Source organism: Epinephelus lanceolatus, chromosome 2 (assembly GCF_041903045.1).
Source record: "Epinephelus lanceolatus isolate andai-2023 chromosome 2, ASM4190304v1, whole genome shotgun sequence".
Lineage (NCBI taxonomy): Eukaryota > Metazoa > Chordata > Actinopteri > Perciformes > Serranidae > Epinephelus > Epinephelus lanceolatus.
This window is the reverse complement of record NC_135735.1, coordinates 35,458,982-35,479,064: the sequence shown is the minus strand read 5'-3', so window position 1 is coordinate 35,479,064 and position 20,083 is coordinate 35,458,982. Positions and strand designations below refer to the sequence as shown.

At 43.3% G+C, this 20,083-nt stretch overlaps 1 protein-coding gene across 5 annotated transcripts in view; it reads left to right on the top strand.

Annotated features, from left to right (window-relative positions):
* shf (Src homology 2 domain containing F) overlaps positions 1 to 20,083 on the top strand; it is a 107,106-nt gene that overhangs the window by 12,245 nt on the left and 74,778 nt on the right. For all 5 annotated transcript variants that reach the window (XM_033624409.2, XM_033624390.2, XM_033624382.2 and 2 more), the window contains exon 2: positions 7,322 to 7,454. In XM_033624409.2, the coding sequence (XP_033480300.1) occupies positions 7,322 to 7,454 (133 nt within the window). The remainder of the gene's footprint in view (positions 1 to 7,321; positions 7,455 to 20,083) is intronic.

The window sequence follows — 20,083 nt, the reverse complement described above, 5'->3', positions numbered from 1 at the left end:
GATTTTTTTAAACTCTTCCGTGAAATTTCTTGGAGTTCATCGTGATTGCCTGGGACCTCTTGAGTAATAATTTGTACAGACTGAATGTCTTCAGAAAGTCTGATTCAAATGAGCGCTGATAATGAACACTAGACATCCTACTTCAGCACTGATTAAGACGTAGTCCACTCCTTTCCCGACGCATGTGTGCATTTGCGCAAGTCATACACACACATATCTGAGTTGCGAGTGCATATGCATAGTGTTACGACCCGCAGTATACTGGACTATAGGTGCCATAAAAGCCTCATAATGCACAATAACCCATACTTGCAGTGGTGAAGTGGGGACTATCCAGGTGTACAGAATGTGTTTTACACCCATTTCTATTCAGAGCTGTTCTGACTTCACTGTTTTATGCATTGCTGATGTTTTTCCCACAAGTGTGGTGCATGTTATCAGTGTCGTTGCTGCCGCTGCATCTGGAAGCATTCCCATGCAAACCATGATCAACAACAGGCTACAACAGTTGGGCCAAAAGAACCGGCTTTGGTCGGGGCAACTGCCATGCGAAAGCCACCCCACATGGGTAAGAGTGCAGAGATCTGAGGAACCAGCATTTAATGTGGTCTGAACCTTAAAGGGGATGGTGTATAATAAATAAGTCTGCAGCCTGAAGTGAGCTGTTTTTTGAACAGCGCAGATGTCGCTGAGGGAGACACATGTGAAACTGATGGCTGAGCACATTGATGTGCAAAGGCGAATGCTAAATGTAATCCTCAAAACATACAGCAAAGTATATGTCACACATGAACTCTAAATCCCAAGCTTGGTAATGATAGCTGTTATGGTCAAGAAGATGCACTTGTGATGCTGAGTGATAGGAAAGGAATACAGAAGGGGTGTTTTTCACAAGCCTGTAGGTGTGGGCTTGCTTTTATTTTGTTTTCTGTGAAGTGTTGATTCATAAATATGAGCATGTTTACTAACACTGAATTGCGGCTTTTGAATGATTCTCCAATTAGATTAAAAGCCAAGCAAATGAATATACCTGGAAATAAACATATTGTTTGTTTATCCTGAGTGAAGTGGTCTTCAGTGGTGTGTGGACTGCAGTAGCTTGCGACTGATTGTGAAGAGGCATCTTTGTAGCAAATATAGTAATTTGATTAGCTGCCTCTGCAGACTCTTAAGTAGGCATTTAGAGGAGGCACATCGCTCTTTCAGCCTCGCAGAGAGGCTGGAGCTCCAGCAGCAACCGTGTTACTTTGGAAACATTTCAATAAAGTTTCATTAACGTCAGGTCTGTATGGTGGGAAATGCACTCCTGCACTGTCTCTCCTTTAGAGGTGAAGCCAGTTTTCCGTCTGCCTAATCTGTTTGGTAGATATAGAACCCAGCAGGGCTTAGTCTTCACGAGGGGCCTTCAATGAATTGTAACCGCATTTGTGCTCGCTTCTTAGAAACATGAAAGTATCTTATTGATAGTAACTGCATAATGTCAACAGAGAAGCTGTGATCATGCTTGCTTAAATAAATTGCCTTGAGGGAATATTTCTTTCCAGTGCGTTCTTTCTACAAAATTGTAGCCAAGTTATCATAGGATGACTGCGCACAGCACACACACACAGCATTCGTCCCGTGTTTACAGACAAAGATAAGGTGGTGGAGCTGTCAGCACAAGGCACTGCAATGAGGCTCAGCTTGCTGAGTTTGGGTTTTACACGAACGTTTGAACAGCTTTCCGTCCAACAGGAGTAAACATACTTTATGCATGGCAGCTTTCTTCTGTAGAAAGATGAAAAAAAAGTGCCCCCTCATCTTTTGTCTTTTCTCTCCTCCCTTCCTCTCTTCTTTAAAGTGGCTTTCTGTCCTCGCAACAGTGGCATGCTTTCTTTTTGTTACACCAAAGAACAAAAGAGCAATAGCAGCAAAAAAAGCCTTTTGAAATGCCTTAATGCAATTGGGCTGCTAAGCACTGAGTTGTATTAGGTTATCAGTGGCTGAAATCCCTGGTGGCGTGAGACATAAATCACACATGTCAGTCTCTTTCTTTCTTTTTTTTCCCTCCTCCCTCATTCTACAGCCTGCTGACTTTTCTGGCAGTCTCAGGGGGGCTTCAACCTTGACTAGCCTGTGACGCATTCAATCCTTCCTGGACCAGCCATGACATTAATATCATATTCCTGTCTGCACTCGTTCAGTGAGAGTGAGTCTTTATTTTCATCTGTGTATTCGTCCAGAGGTGTTTATCTGGTTATTGCCCGGCGAAATCATCAGTCCGCTGTTATATTGCAGTTGCTTCTGGTTGGTAATGATTACAAAATGCCAACACTGCACATGCACCTCGCTCAAAATGCAGACAAAGAAAAATGTAGCAGCCTATTTCCAAATTATTATTATTGCTGAATTTCCAGCTGTGCTCAAATTTAATGCTTCTTAATTTTTTATTCTTTGGCTCCTGATCATCCAGTCAGCCAGCCTGAGCGCATTCTCTCTCCATTAAGAGTGCAGGAGGAGAATTGTAGCCCATATTTTCTCACTTCTAATGGAAGTCTGGGGCCCAATCGAATTGTAATCCTACAAGCCCCACCATCGTCAAGATCTAGCATCGAGCCAAAGTGGCAGGTGCCTGTTATAGTCTCCCTCCTTTGCTAATGTTCCCCCTCCGTTCCCACTGATTTGAAGTCAGTTTCAGCGCACAAGAGCCGCAGTGCATTTCAAGAAGTCTGTGGCTCTCCTTTGCGAGCTGCCAGAGCTCTGGCAGGTGTAAGACACGGCCAACCTGGGATCTGAGCTGTGGAGTGAAAGTAATTGAGTGAGTTCCCTCTCTATGCTGCAGACCAGTAAAGGACCCAGCCACCACGGGGACATGGCCTAAGCCTGTGAGGTGGCTTTGTGAGATTCATATAGGCTTACAGTGCGGCTTAGCAAAGACCTGATATATTGAGGCACTGCAGTCTTGTGCTGAGGGGGAATTTTGCTTTCATGACAAGTGCGGCTTGGCTGCAGTCCTGACACACCCTGGCATGCCACAAGGCAGATGGTGTGTCCCCAGGCGACGCTGCCGCTCTCTAGCACCCCTCTCCTCACAACCCCATGCTCCTTCTGCTGTCGAGTAGTCATTAGTGCAGTGGGACAGGAAGGACACATTGGAACAATTTGGAAATATTAACCACCTCCTCTACCCAAACATGAACTAGGCTGCAGGGGCTGGGTGATGGAGCCTTACAGAGGCAGTCTGTTAATCTAAATAGATGATGGCTCAAATCCCCAGATGCCCAGTAAGGGTCTGTGTCGGCTAAAATTGACAACATTGCTGCATGCTAATGGATGACAACAGAATACTGCAGCTGGTTTGTAAAGGTATAAATGTGACACACAGGGTGGAGCTGATTGTGACCATGCGGCTGAGAAATTTCCCCTTCATAAAAAGATACCTCTCAAACAAACAACCCTTGTTAGTCATCGACATGATTGCAGTAATGCTCTATAAATATGCTCAGTAACCTTAAATGAAAGTGAAATAGCAAGACCAACATGACCAACTTCTTTTTGTTTCATTTTCATTCAACGGTAGTCAGGCTGGCAACTGGCTTGTCATCTGCTTGAACTTGCATTTTATGGGAAAAAACAACTTGACCATCTCTGCTGACTGGAATAAGAACATGAGCCAGGTGCTGAAATGAGCTTTTACTGGCCAGCTTGGAGCTAAATATACACATGCCTGTAAAATGTAAATCCTTTTTTTATGTAGTGTTAGCTGTTGGATGACAAGCCTTTGCAACCTTTTTTAGGTGTATGTGGACACGGGGGCCATAATTAAGATGTTCACATTGTTAGCAGCTGTAGATGTTTTCTTTTAATCACACCAACAGAATTTGAAGTAGGAAATCATGATTGTCGTTACTTTATAATGGCATCTAATTGCATATTGTCTTGACGTGTTTCAAAACAGAATATTTTGAAGTTAAAATGACAAAAAAAGAAGCTCATTCCAAATACTGGCTCAGCCTCTGCAAGTAATTGTAAAAGAGCAGAAGGACCAAGAGCCACTTGTGACTGATTGCTGATTCCTGTTTTGCTTCCAGAATACCGGCAGACCTATTAGATTTTGATTTAGCCGGATTTTGATTGTTTGGGATGGGAAAAAAAGCACGTACATTAGAGTTCAAATAAAGTGTTTTACCTTATCTGCCCTCTAGCACCACGCTACTTTAAGGCTCAGACACAGCATACCAACATCAAAGAACTAGAGGTGACAAAGGCCGATTGTTGTGTCGCCTCACACTGCCTGTGTCTCGGCAAAAAAGTTGCACCTGAACACACCACAAAGACTACAGCCATCAGCCCACTTGCACGTACGTTCTACTCCTGCATGAGAGGAAATAACTTTCTATACCAGCATGCAGCAGTGTGTTGTGTATTTGTAATTCAAAAAGGGAAACTGGAAGACTGACAGGACAGATTCAGGACACTAGTTAGCCAGTTAGCACATTAACAACAAAACAGGATGTTGAAAGAACATTCCCTAATGAACAATAACACAAACAATTACGAGCCATTTCCGCTAAAAAGCTTAATGGCTAGAAAAATAATCTTACCTCATATAACTCTATATGTAACCCTCTTGATTTTAGTTGTTTGTTTGCTTTCCTCACTTCCATCTTTCCACTCATGCATTGAGCTCATCTGCCAGTCCACTGGAAGAACTGAGGGATTTCACTCACCAATGGTAACAAGGGCCGACTAGAACCAACGGTGCAGGACACACTGCAAAAACTAGGGCGACAGATGCTCTCTGATGGCCCAACACTGACCAACAGCCAACGTTCGGCTTGGTGTGTCAGGGACTGTAGACAATACCAAACCGCAGTTTCCAAGCCATAAATATTAAGCACTTGTATATCAGGCTCAAACTAAAGGCCAAACAAAGTGTGTCGTGTTTGAGTCTCGAGTCTAAGCTTTGGTTTTTATCCATGGCTGCATTTAATCCCAACACATCACTCTGTCCGATGCTATCAGAAATTTTCATCACATACCCCACCCTTTATTTGTCCTACATTATGTCAACAGGAAAGGCAAAAGATGATGTCATGTGTTTGGAGTGGCTCCACACATAACTCAATAACTGATTGCCTTTATTTCCTGAAACATGCCCAAACATCCTTTGGCTCATGAAGGCGCATAAAGTGGTAATGTGCTCGGTTGAAGTTTAAGGTAGGAGCTCTGCTAAAATCTCACTGCGGGCAAATATCTAAACTACCTCTGTCATCTAAAGCTGCTGACAGAATGTAAGATGCATCGTTTGTAGTGTTTTATCACATTTGTGGGCTATGGTCTCAAACCTCGAGCCACTCTGCTACAGTATGTGGACCGCAGTCAAATGGGCACTGGCCTTCGTCCCTCCCATTTAGGTGATTCATATGTTTTTTTAGTGAGGGTTACTTATTCTTAGGTTTGGGCTGTGTTTGCAGTGACTGTATCTGAGGTGGGTTGGGCACATGCTATGATTACTGATGGCTGAGTTTCCATGCAACAAGGTGCGAGATGGTAATGACACTGTGGCTGTAAGGCATAATATGCAGAGAGTTTTTGGGGTCTCTGGGGCCGCAAAGATGTTTCTTATCTGAATGGCTGAATTTTAATTAAGGTTGTGAGGGAATTTTGTATATTTCTGGCACAAAAACAAACCAGGACAATGTTTGTATTGGATTTTTCCCCCCTGCTTAAATTCACAGAAGCAAAACATTCAAGGAACCCATAATTATGCTGTGGCAGAAAAAGTCCTAGTTATTTTACCAAAAACACATGGAGAGGGAATACTGAAGAAGGTGGATTTAACACACAGTAGCTGCTATGAAACACATCCGTGGTACTTACTTCCTTTGCCTTTATTGCCTAATCCATGTATAGTTGAGATGATCTGTGCAGGAATATACCTGCCAGCGTTTCTGTGTCACTAAGCAGCTTACAAATTATTCCGAGTGAATTTTCTGGCATTTAACACTTGGAAACTTTTCAAAAAGTCTTTAAATTAAAAAAAAAGTTAAATGACATTTGACCTTGATCAGAACTGTAAAAATGTCGGTACTTTCCCAACCGAAGAGAAATCCCAGAGTTGGAAGGGTATATCTGTACATTTCACTTGCTTCCCTGAGGCTTGGCAGGTGTGTGTGTGTGTGTGCGTGCGTGAATGTGTGTGTCTGTGGCACTCTCACGGGTGGCCTGCATTTAGAGTTTGCTTCTGGGAAGTGTGCTCCCTCTGTGGCAAAGATGGACAGTGGTTGTTCTCAGGGAAGCTGGCTAGGTGGAGGCACAGCACGAGACTCGGTCCACCTCGTGTCTGCCCCGCCCGGCCCCGTCCGCCGGATGAGTGATGAGCTTGTTTATAATGAGACCATATCCCTTCCTCTTACACATGACTCATAGGGTGTAGTGCCAGTCATGTACGTGTTTACATGCTTGCTTAGGTGTATGCATAAGCGTTTCCTTATTTGTTTGAAACCCTTGGCTAAAACGTTTCCAAGTTACAGAACATGCGGTGCCCTTCTCCTCTGCCCACTGATTGGCAGGACTAGACTGTCAGGAGCCTTGGAAGAGAAAAAGTCAATTTTCTAGCAGCGGGCCCAAACTCCTGCAGTCATACCCCCTCATTAGATCCAATGTCCAAGAGGACGGATGACTCAGATGGGAGTCTATTTACTTTCAAAGGGTAGAACTTTACTTTTGAAGCAGTATCCTGGTAGATGAAGCAAACATTGCAAGGAAACAAATATCCCCCCAAGGCACTATAGATGCGGACTGTTGCTCTGCTCCCTAAAGGTTTGCACTGTATTTCTGGGTCTCGGTACGTCCACCTAATTGCCATCTACTGCACAAAATGCTCAGCAAAAGAGCAAGACTGCAATTAGTCGTGGCTCACTGCCAGCTCGGCATAAATCTGCCAAATTGTTTCTCTTAAGAAAGTTGAGCAGTTGTGGTCTTCTTTCCTCTACTTTTGAAATGTGGGCCTGTCACTGGGCTATCATATAATTAGGCAGACCAGCAGTAGCAAAGAGCGTGCTGTAAGGCTAAAAGCTGGGGCATTGTGGTGGTGTGCTAAGGCATTCAGAGGAGGGGTGTTATTTATGTGTTTCTCCCTGTATCTCCTGGCCTGCCCTGGTGGATATCACTTGGTCCTGTCCCGGGCCGCTGCAGTATCTGTCATGCAAGTCTCCCAACACCTACCAGCGTTGTATTGTTCAACAGAGCAGCAAAATAAATTCCCCTCTTGCTATTTTCACTTTTCCGCCCTCCCTCCCTCCATCTCACCTTCCCTTGTTTTTCTTTTCTTCTGCAGCTCATTATCCTTGAAGACTACGCGGACCCGTTCGATGCTGAGCAGGCTGGTGGCACTCAGACCAGCACGGAAAAAATGACGACTGAGAATGATGGCTACATGGAGCCATATGAGGCCCAGAAGATGATGGCAGGTAGATTGGATTTCAGTTTTTTTGATATCTCTGTTTTGTCATACAGCTACCTCCGTCCACCTTCACACGTTCAGTAATGGCAGGTCAAGTGACACGTAATTGATTTGTGTCTTTGCTATGATTCCATATTGTATGTCCTAGTGGAGCATTAATTAGTATGCAGTGTGATCTGGCCATATGTTTCCAAGCTGGGAATTAATAAAGAGGCTGAGATGGCCTAATGACGCTTTACATGACAGGTGCAGCAGAGTGAAAATGGCCTGAGATGTCAAAACATTTTCAGAAGCAATGACTTTGCCCCCAGAAATCATATAAGCCCATAAGTGATTTAAAAAGAGACCTCAGAGGACCAGTGAAGACAGAGGTGTTTTTCAAATGTTTTGTTTTCCCCGCTGAACTGTGTTCATATGGAGACAGCCACTTGCTAGGACTTCCAGGAAGGGACAACAATAGCTGTGTGCTAACACAAGAATTCAGCCGAACCACATTCTCCACACTGCTTTGTCACAGCGCACATTCATTCTGTGGCTAAGTGAGCGCAGCAATGACAAAGAACAAAGAATGTGCAGAGAGAGAGGAGAAATGATGAAAAATGTGGAGAAAACAAAACGTGTGGCAGCTGTTTTCCTCTCTGAGACAGACCTGAGTACCGAAGAAAGGAATGTCACAAAAAATGTTTGCATGACTGTCAGACCTCAAATGGATGTTTCTGGAACTGGGATGACTACAAGATATCAGTACTTACACCTTGATTTACTGACACAGCCGTATCATGTACAATATACAGGAACCTCTCACCCTCCTGCACATACTGTACTCTTATAAACACACATACACACACACACACTCACCTCCATTGCTCCCACAAAGGCAGGACATGAATGTCTCTGTCCCTCCTCAGCAATTTTCTTTTAATGGGCCTCCAGACAATCACTTGTTTTCATCTGTCTTACTGGTTTGACCTCTGGCCCAGTCATTGCCTCAGCTGAGTACAAAAACTCAAGATTTATCGCCTCTCTCAGGTGGAGGAAGCTGTAAAGAAGAAAGAATCTGAGCGAGTTTTTTTACGGGTATCGCTTGAATCTTGAACTGAGTCCAGATTTCTCTGTGCTTTTTAAAAATTTGACTCGACACAGTTCTGCATTTGGCTGCATCGACAAACTAAACTATCCTGGCAGCAATTGCCTGTTTGATCTGATGAAGTCTTCAGTTGTTGTTTCTAGTTGCTCCTGTCTTTGAAACCTGAAGTGGTGTTGTTTTCAGGCTCCCTGCTTTCATCCATCATATCTATTGATTGCTATGTTTTGTTTTTTTTGTCTGCTGTTTTGACTGATCTAGCAGGGCGTTGGTTTAAATAGAGCTGTTAGTGGATTTCTTTGGCTCTGCTGTCATCCTGTTAATATTCATAGTGATACATGGATTTATTCCATGGATGGGCAGTTTCACAAGTACTAAATAATGTATTTAATTCAAACATGCAGGCTCATAGGTAGGAATGACATTGTTTGAGAAGAGGGAATTCAACAGTATTTGATATTCATCTGCAGAGAGAGCTTATTATGTGAGATGTCCACCAAATAATTCCATCTAATGGCTGAGAGATGTAACTCAGACAGACCATATTGATAACTGTGGGTTAGATTGTAATATTAATAATGCTTAAAGCACCCATAATAAGGACTGTGGAAAATCTGAAAGTATAATCATGTGTACCTGCACCAAAAACCCAAATGCCATGTCTCACTGGTTCATTATTGGTAGCCTACACAGTGCTGCTGAGTTTCTTTCAACATTTATGTATCCAGGCCAGAAACATGGAGCATAATTGCTCTTTTTCAGCAACACCTTCCTCCAGATTTACACATTCACACGCATTCACACTTCAGCGCTGACCAGTTCAGCCCCACTGGTGCAGTTTGGGGGTTAAGTGCCTTGCCCATGGGTACCTCAATGATGTAATGATCTTGCTGCTCTTTCACATTCCCTCGCTGTGCAAGGCCGGGTGCATGCACCAGTACATCAGTATACTGACCGTGGATATAGAGTAATTGCTGCATCTCTCATTCTGACAGCATATTGGTCAGGCAGAACTGCACACTCAGAATTTAGCTGGCTAAAAAGGAGAGCGAGGAACCATTGCATGGGCTGCCGCACTAAAGCAAAGAAAGGACCAAACCGCTCATGTGAAGCAAGAGGCTTGCATCTCTCTGTCTCATTCTGTCACCACTGCTCTCTCTCATCTCTTTTTTCTCCCACTCCCAAGGCAAGACAGTTTTTTTTTTTTGTACTCAGTGACAACCTGCACTGTTAGCAACACGTGAGTTTCCTTCAGCTCTCAGACTGTTGGCTGTAGATAGCCGAAGCTCTAACAGCTTCCCTCGTCTTCTCCTCTCGGCACTTGCTTTCACAGATGGGTGCAGATGGACAGAAAGCCCCAAACATGCCAAAACAACAGAAACTTTTCTATTTATGGTTGTCAGAGCAGAGTTTTTAATTTAGCACCAGCCAAATTCATATCATCTATAAAATGGTTAGTCTACCTCCTCATAAAATGGGCTTTCAACTTGTAAATTTCAAAAGTGTGAAACTGATAGTTTCTCATAAAAAGTGTTTCCAATTAATTCTAAGACGTAGACTGAAAATAAATCAGCTGGCATGACATTTTTGTCTTTATAGACGACCCCTGCATTTCAAGTTTCTACACAAGATTTACTTTGAGTGCCTGTCATCTTGAATATCACTTAACACACACACACACACACGCACACATCCACTGCTTTTAGATTTCCAGATCAAGCTAAGTAATTTAATACTCCTACTACTACGGGTATTTATAATTTCCTCCATAAGAGGCCTTGATATCAATCTTGCATGTCAACTTGGGAAATCCCTGTTTGTAGTTCATATTCCATGTTTTCTGACACATCTGCACATCAAATCTTGGAAGTGGACACCTTAGATTAGTATCTTTCATGTTGAGTCATCACTTGGGGTTTTGCACAGCACCTAGCAGTGATCAGGCAGTAGGTTCTCTGTAAAGCAATAGTGTGACTAAGCTTTTTCATATATGATTCTGCGATTGATAAGTCTCCATAACACTCTCAATTATCATGAAGTACATATGGCAATTCTTGAAAGAAATTTGTGGGAATTTTGCTTCTAAAAAGATAAAATTGATTTTGGAAAATTGTTGTAATGTATTATGGTTTAAAACCTCTGCATTTACATGGTATTGCTGCTGTAAGTTGCTAGAAATATTTTGAATGCAGACATTGTTCTTCCAGCCTAAAGGTCAATTAGCTCAATTTGTACAATGATGCAGCAGTTGGTGCAGGTGCTTTCTGTAAATGGCAAGTATGAGGTCAGTCTGCACTCATATGCTGATTAGAAAAGGCTTTTCACACTCCCCCTCGCATTTTGCATTTTATGAGCAATTGCAGCCTCATGACTTCAACAACATGATTTATTAACTGCTTTACCTTGTATTCACAGCAAGCAATGCGGTCTACAAGCTACAGGAAGGCCGTTCCTTTTTCTGTAGAGATAAACAAACAAAAGAAAAGCCACTGGCCATAAACAGCCAATCAGATGCCTGCGTGTCCTATTTTTCCTCCTGATGTGATTCCATTCAGTGAAGTGTGAAAAATGTAAGAAACTCCTTTCAGTCTTTCAAGGCTACTTATCCTCTATGACTGTATTGTCCACAGGAGAGGAAATGAGTTTCAAGGCACACTGCGTTGTTGAAGTACACCTGCTTTGTGCTCCAAGTAGCACTTCCTCTGTTGTTTTTCATTCCCACAACTACAGTATGCAAGTCCACAGACAAAGAGGAGATGGCTGCACAGATGCAACAAGTCTGCGGTGCCACCCACACTGAGTTAGAACAAAATTATCACCACATTGCTTGATTATCAAACTACAAAAGGTCACGTGTGTTTAAAGAGGTGTGAAGTTAAATTCTGTAAAAAATGGATGTAACTATTTTGAATATACAATTATCATTCCTTGATTACACAACATTCACACCTTGAACACACAAACACATACACTTGACCACATAGTGGGAGGTGTGGCATGTAAGACCTGAGGCGAAAAGTGCCACAGCCGTTTACATAACAGAGTTTGCGCTCCCGCTGTCTCTGTGAGTGTTTGTTGGCACCCACACTGTAGTGCATGTGTACATGACAATGTCTGTGTGTGAGCTGAAGTGGCCTGTGCTTGTGCCTGTGTGTGTGTGTGTGTGTGTGTGTGTGTATATATATATATGTGTGTGTGTGTGTGTGTGCGCGCTCCATGTCTTTCCCTCTCCCAAGAGCCATCCTTAGTGAGGCTGAGCCGACTGATTTATGGGCCCGCTGGAGGGGCATGTCACGACTTCCTTAACCTGAAAAGCCAGCCCCACCCCCGTGTAAACTGCTCCACACTGGCTGCCGGCTGGAGCTCCACCTGCAGTTATGTGAAGACGTGCGCACAGCCACTCTGTCTTTATAACGTTCCCTGCGCATGTGTTTCCAGAGTGCCTTGAATGTTTGTCATGTCTACACGCGTCAGCTATTGCATGTGCTATCTTTGTACCCGTGTAAGTCTGTTGAACGTGTGTGTGGGAGCCTGAGAGAGGACACCCCCCCCCACCCACCCCCCATTGTCAGCTGGTCTCCTGGCATGTTGAGTTATTGTATTGAAGGTGTATATCTTGTGTGTGGGTGTAGGTATTTCAAAGGTGTGCAAGGTCACAGCAGATTTTACACTTGCACATAATCTTCTTTCTGTACCTTGTTGTCTCTTTCACACATATAAATACACACTCGTATGTTCAGTGTCCCTTGCATACATACACACACACACACACACACACACATACACAAACACATCTCTTCAGCTGTCAGCATGGCCATTCCCTGCATACCTCAACACAAGCAGCAGCACCTAATCACAAGAGGAGCTGTCGGAAGGAAAGCTAGAATCAACTTTTGCGATGTTACTTTATCTGCTCCACTTGACTCCGTTCCCTCATACATTGTTGTAGCTGTTGAGACTTGTTACACTGACAAGTACAAGGGGCTGGGCTAGTACTGCAGTGCAGTCTGCGTCAAGGCATTTCTCAATGAACACATGCTCGTCGTCATACTCTCCAGTAAGCCAGGCAGGCAGGCAGACGACCATGTGAGAGTTTTCCCACAGTGCAGAGGAGGCCTGTTGTGCAAACAGCTTGCATGATTGAGCTCTCCCGAACAAGCACACTCCAGTCCAGTCCACTTGGTAGTCTTCAAGCCATAGTCATGCCGCCGCACCTAAAGTTTGTGTTGAGGTGTGTGAATGTGCGTAGGGCTATCAGACAGAAATAACCCCTCCAGTGTGAAATATTTTGCGCCAGTGGTGAATTTATTACACACAGTGTCGAAGTTGTAACCTCAATTTGTCCTCAGCCTATCTTCCAGGTCATGCTTAGTCATTAAGCGGCAGGGGAGTTGTGCAACAGGGCCAGAATGCCTGGGGGGGAAAAACCTTGATGTTTTCCATAATGGTTGACTCACGTTAAATGGGTGTTCGCTATTTCTCTCTCTCTTGTGCGCATGCTTTCTGAGAAATTTGCTGGGAAATGTCTCCGGGCACTGGCACCTCCTGCACCTCACTCCCAATGATGTGGAGACTAGCATGCAGTGCCAAGGAGATGAGTCATTAGCAGTGGAGTTGATTATTTCAATTACTCATGATAGTGTGGTGCTAAGCCCCCTGTTGGCTCTAAAGTATAAATGCCAGAAACATTACCAGTTTGGCCTGAGTGGGTGAGAGAACATGTTCAGAGGCGGGGACACTGAAAGACAGATGAGAAAGGGAAAGTACGGTAGTAACATAAAACCAAAAGAGAGTGGAAAATAGAATCAGGAGAGAAGACTAGCTGAGGCAGAGACCTCAAGGCAGAGACAGTGGGAACAAATTCATGTTACAGCACCCGTGGGTTAGTTTATGGGGACAATTTAATAGAAAAGAATGTAGGCATGGTGTGCTGAATGGTTTCCATCTCCTTCTCACTCACAAGAGTGAAAACTCACCCTAGGCGATGGCAGGTACATGTGGCAGCACATTTCTTGGCCTGCAACCCTGCTTTTATTGCCCAGAGCTGTGACTTGAGGCATATCCGGAGCATGCACCAACACTGGCACGTCTTAAAGGTGATTTTTTTTTTAGCCATTCTGGAAGCTTGTGTCATAAATATGGGACTTTTAGTTTAGTGTGTTAAAGCGTATAGTATGTCTGCAGTTATCCTCTCATCTCTGGATTTGTTTTCTTTTCCATCACATCTGCCTCGGGGCATTTGAGGGATTGCTTAAGAATTACCTCAGCAACATATTTATGCATTACCCCAGCTGATTATAGGCAGCTATAAATAAGCATGGACTGCAAGGCCAGTGGCTGAAAACTGGACGGGGAAGTGAATAATTAACACGCTCCTCCTTCCTCTCCTGCCTTACAACAACTACTGTTTAAGGTTAACTGGGACTGTAATCAACTTGCTGCTGCTCTTTTATCCAGCTCAAATGATTACATTGTTGTTTTTTTTTTACTTGTCATAAAATATCTACAGACAAGGTTAGGGACTTTTTGACATTTTTGTGGTGTCTTTCATAATGCAAATGTTAAGGACATGCAGGGACAAATGCTGATCATTCAAGAATATCCACTTCAAGGTTAATATTGTAGTTAAAGTACACCCTTAAGATCTTCATTTTGACATTGCAGAATAATAATAAGCATAACAATATCAATAGAATGTAATGAATCAATAGAGCACAAAGTATTCATTATGCTACTGCACAAGATGTAGAGGACATTTCCAGATAGGAGCCACTTGTGTTCAGCAGAAAGTGTGTTTCAAGGTCATGAAGGGCACTGACACACAGAGCATCTGACTGGCTAAGTTCACAGCATCCTCCAAACTAACAATCTTGACCAGGCATCCAAAACTTGAAGCTGCATCTAAAATAAATAAAACCATAAAATAGAAAATATCATTTATTAGCTTAAAGACAAATAGTGGAGAGCTGCAAAATTATCAAGGCAGCTATGCTGATAAGTAAAAAGGCTCACAGTAGGACATATATTGACCCTCTGTGTCTGGGCTGTATTAAAGAGTCGTCAGTATATGCTGTGAGAGAAATGATAACTTGTGTTTACTCAGTTGAGTGATGAGCCCAAAAGAAATACTGTGAATACATTTTGGTCCTGCTGCAGAGCTAGGTAAGTTATGGCCACAAAGGTACAGCAATACATTCTCTAAATAATGACCTAAGACACTGTGCAACACAGCAGGTTATTAATGATGGTTTCGCTCTGAATAGTAAGGAGGTTTGTTGTCTGATATGTAGTTCACCTTCATTTTAAGCACAAGAACATGTTCCCATGATTTCTTATTAACTACAGTGTTCACTTATTAAACAGAAAACAGTCCACTGTTCCACCCAGCTCCCTGACTAGTCATTACGTCTACGCCCCATTCAGTGGTTGCCAGATTTTGTCAGAAGCGAGCTACCCACTTGTCACAGCTACACGATCCCATGAGAAATGACTGACAGTTATTACACAGTGATCTGACAGGGTGGTACTGAGTGGTGCAAAACCAGAGCTCCACAGTGCCAGAGCTGGTGTCAGGTGGTCCTTTTTTTTTTGGCTTGATCCCATTGTTGGAGTATAATATTATTTAAAAAACGGTCTTGTCAACAACACGTGATGAGATCCGCCTGGAGTAAACCAGTGCTTTTAGAGTGGAACTGCAGTTTAATTTAGTTTGTTTGCCAGAAAACTCAGTAATGTTAGCAGCATACTCTGTTTCATGATACAATAAAAATATTCTCCTCTAAGTTACTCACAGTTAAAGATTCCCTTCTGGATTTATACCGTAGATTAGTCAAACTTTCACAGTTCCTCTGCTGTCTCCACCAACTCAGTCTGATTCTTCTGTTGAGCCTGGAACAAACATGAGGAAACATGACACAAAAGCTCAAGCCAATCTTACACAGAAGCACATTTAACATGAAAGCTGTGAAGCAATATCTCTGCGAAACAACACTTGCTTTGTAAATGAGCCAGGTTTTCATGTTTCCTTGGTTAAAACGAGTGACTCAGCAGCACATCTCACCTCATTAACTGTTTTTGTGGGAGGAACTGAAAACCAGTCAAGACGTTTCAAAGAACCATGTGGAGACTTTGTGTAGTTGCTGCACTATGTAGCACCAATATCCACTTCAAAGCAAAGAGCTGTAATTTTTTATGTGATGCTCAGTGGCCAGAACAAGAAGAATGAAGTTGTACTGAGCTGTGTAACCGTATCATGCTGAAACACATTTCTATTGCTAAACTTACGGTTTTAAATAGTTTCCATGACTTTGACATTGACATACAGTCCAAGAGGTTATGGCCGTTTGTGTTTGGGTGACTGGCCTACTGGATAATGGCCAGCAGCCTCTGTGGCATGGAGGGTCATTTGGCAAAGCTGGAGAGCGGAAGGTATAGGAGGTGGGAGGAGAGGGGAAGTGCAGGAAGACTGACGACTTATTGATGAAATGAGAAATCTCCAGCTCCAGCCTGATAACCTCCCTCCCCCTCACTTAGTGATGAATGCCAGCCAGCAATGTAGCTCAGACTACTCACAGAGGGCCTTGTGCATGGCTTCGGTGCAGCACAGCTGTCGATATATCTGACATTTCCACTAGATGTTGACGCATGCAGGTTTGGTTGGAGCACAGATTTATATGTGCTGTTCGTGTTTTATAAAATTTTACAGGAACCAAGGACTATAAAAGGTACACAAATATGCCAAGCTGTGTTTGTTATACCCACCACATTTCTTATGATCTGCTCTTTGATTTTCATTGAAGGCTATCTCTGCTGAAGCTTTGTGAAAGATGATTGACATCATAGCAATAACTGCATCACCGCAGGGTTCATTTGATACATATCACCTAAAAGTTAGTCAGACACATTTAGTCAGGTTGTTCTCTTTTGATCAAAGCATGATCAGGCTTTACTTTTCCTAGTCTAAAGTGTATAACAGTATGATTTCCACAGTGCAGTACCAGTGGTTCATATCAAATCACTGTCTGCTTTCTCTAAGGCTGGCAGTAGACCCAAGTTTGGTGCTTCCACAAGCAAAGTAACTGGTTTGCAACCCAAACAGAGTTCGATTTGTGCAGGTAACAACTTGTACTTCTTGTTTTCTTTCCTGTTTTACCTGTGTTTGATCTGCTATGAATGAATTATTTCTTGTGATTTCCTCCTATCTTAACTCCCCCATTCGTGGTGAACATCATTAAACAGAGAGACCTGCAGTCACAGTGAGCACACTTGCACCGTCATAACACATTCGTCAGCAATTGGGCAACCTTTGCAAGAAACTTTGCAGGAAAGCCTATATGTTTTGGATACTTTTTTTCCCATCAAACTAGCTGAATACACATACACACAGACACAGGACAAGAAGTAAGCTGAGGTAGTGGTGTCTACTGGCAAGAGCATTCCTGCTGGCCTCTGATGTCCCACTGTGCCAGGCTGTGCCAAGCCAGGGATGGATAGGATGGCAGACCCACTATCCATCCGTTACAGCTGAATGACTAGGCAGGGGTTGGAGCGAGGCGGGGTGGGGACTGGGCAGCCACTCTGGCGCAGGTTGAAGGTGCTGAAGTCATTCATTTTAAAGGTAAGATTAATGACACCATTAATCCATGTCTTGCCACTGCAGAGGAGGACAGGGCAGAATTCATACCCGCTGCTGGCTACCCAGAGCCTGCAGCACACACGCATATGACGTCTGTTAATATGCACACACATACACAGACGGAGGCACACACAGCTGTTGTACACACAGACACACTTTGGGGTCATTTGGTATGTCAACTATCCATTTGGGCTAAAGTGGTGATAGAACTTAAGGCTGCAGCTTGTATCTTTGTTGCAGGCAGTTACTTGATGGAGGTTATTGGTCCGATTTTACAGGCTGGTGAGACAGAGAGAGAGAGGCCGAGAGGGAGAGATAGCATGACAGACTTGGTGAATTAGTAATAGACAGGGACATGGCTGGCACCAATCTGATTGCAGGCCTGTGTTGTTTTGTGGTGGCTACAGTCAAGCTGGAGAGGAAATCTGGCCTGTTGATACTCTGGTGCGACAGAGAGCTTTTAGGTGTGAGTGTGTGCGAGTGGGCGGCTAGCACTCTGCAGCTGTTGAAGGACACGACAGGAACAGATGGGCACAAAAAAAAGAAAGACAGACACAGGAACACTGGATAAACATTCACAGGGACACCACAGAATTCAGTGAAACCAGTGCAAGTAAATCAGTGTGTGATAGTGTGTGAGAAAACAGGCTTCACTGAATTAGTTTAGATTGTCATGGTAATGTTTTATGCAGATCTATTGGCGGGATTTTATACACCAGAAAACTATTTTTCTCAAAAATATAAATCAAATAAAAGGGAAAAAAATCAATTTTAACCCTCTGAGTAAATGCTGTACAAACCAACCAATAGGGTTGAGGTTCAGGCTCAGAGCCTTTGTTGGAGTAGACCTCCTCTGTAACCTTACATTTTGGGACATGCTCATCATCTGTAGTCTAAGTGCATCAGGATCAATACCCATGGATTCACCTTGTCCTTGTGCTGTTTGACGAGCCTTTTCAATCATAATTGGACTCCTTGTGTGTGTGTGTGTGTGTGTGTGTGTGTGTGTGTGTGTGTGTGTGTGTGTGTGTGTGAGAGAAAAAGAGAGAAATTCAAGGAAAGAACGAGAGGGGAAGACGCGCAGTACATTTACATGCACACAAAAAAAAGGTTTCTCATTGAAACCAGGTTACACAGGTAATCGGAGAGTGCGTTTACATGCGCTTTAGTATCCATGGCAACTGTAAATCTGTGTATGCAGGCAAGAGCTGGTCAGTAATCCAGTTTCTTCCCTACCTCAGACCTTATTTTGGAGGTGTGGTTGACATATTTCAACTAGTAGGTGACAGAGGACGCTGCTTGTCTTGGCCAGCGGTGAACATGACCATACTTTAACCTCTATAGACTTTTAGAGTTTGTTTCAGTTTCAGTCAGACTTTGGATGGAGTCATTTAGATTGTGAGAATGTAAAGCATTAGGGGGCAGCTGTGGCTCAGAAGGTAGTCTGCTAATTGAAAGATCGGCGGTTTGATCCCGAGCTTCTGCAGTCCGCGTGTTGAAACATCCTTGGGCAAGATACTGAACCTTCAATTGCTTCCGATGGCTGTTCCATTTGTGTGTGAGTGCATGTTGAATGGTTACTGAGAAGCAGGTGGTACCATGTGATGTAGCCTTGGCCACCAGTGTGTGAATGTGTGTGTGACTGGGCGAATGTGACATGCATAGTAAAAGTGCTTTGAGTGGTCAGAAGACTAGAAAAGCACTATACAAGTGCAGTCCATTTACCATTTACTTGCTACTTTCTACTTGCCATGTTTATGATCTCTCCTTTCATCCCACTGCTCTGTCACCCTAATTACCCATGTTCATGACCAGGAAACCTGCATTTTCCAGGAAAATTTGATTTAAAGAAATCTGGTCTCCTTAATCTCCTACCCTGATAACAAAAGCCTAGTTCATACCTTGCCACCAAGTGACACTTCTGAGGAAGGCGGAAGTTTCTGCCAAAACATGTCAAGGTATGTAACATCCTAATACATGTCTGAGATAAAAGAACAACTAAAGTCATTAACTAAAGCCTTTCTTTTTTACGTGGCATTTAAGATATTGGTTTACTGGAGAAAGCCAGCTGTAATCTGATTAATTAATTGCATGAAAACACGCCCACTGTGACACAAAAAAAGGGACAGGCAGAGGAAGAACAGTGACAGGTGGATTTATGTGAGTATGTGCACGTAAGCACCCTAAATACGGTCTATTTTGTGGTGTATATAACACCTGTTGGCGTGTATGTTTGTAAGAGAGACTCGAGACTCACGGCAATTGTGACATGCTCAATATTACAGACTTATTTTGTTAAAGATGTTGAGGAATACTGCATTGAAAGTAAGTGAAAGTATCTGCTGGCCGTGATTCACAGTTGATATGTAGCTGCAACTTCTGCTGGCGGGCGAATGGAAACAGGTAATGTCTATGTCTGTGAGCAGTCCGAGGAGAGCAGCCTCTAACTACCGTTGCAGTGTGAGTAATGTAGGTGGGGAAGCCTGTTGACAACAGGGTTGGATGAGGAGGGCTTGAAGAGCCAGCACACAGTGATGAAGCCGTCATCTTACACCAGCATTGCATCTCTCCACAGAGCTTGTCTGTATTTTTCTCTCTCCTTCTGTTGTATGGAGCCTGTTAACATTTGCTCTTGTCTATCGCTGTGTGTTTTGTTCTGTCTCCCCCATTCCTTTTCTTTGTCTTTATCATATCTTTATTTTGCTTTTTTGTCTCCTTCTATCTGCCCACTTTCTCTTGGCTTTATCTATTTCATATATTGTATCTTCTTTTCTCTCTCTGCCTGCATCTGTCTTTCTCTCACTGGGTTTCTGGTCCTCTCTATCAGTCTAGCCAGGAGGCAATAGTCTGGGACATTCCTGTTTTCACTGTGATAGACTATGGACTAAGCTCTTTTATAGGAGCCTTGTTGTCTTGT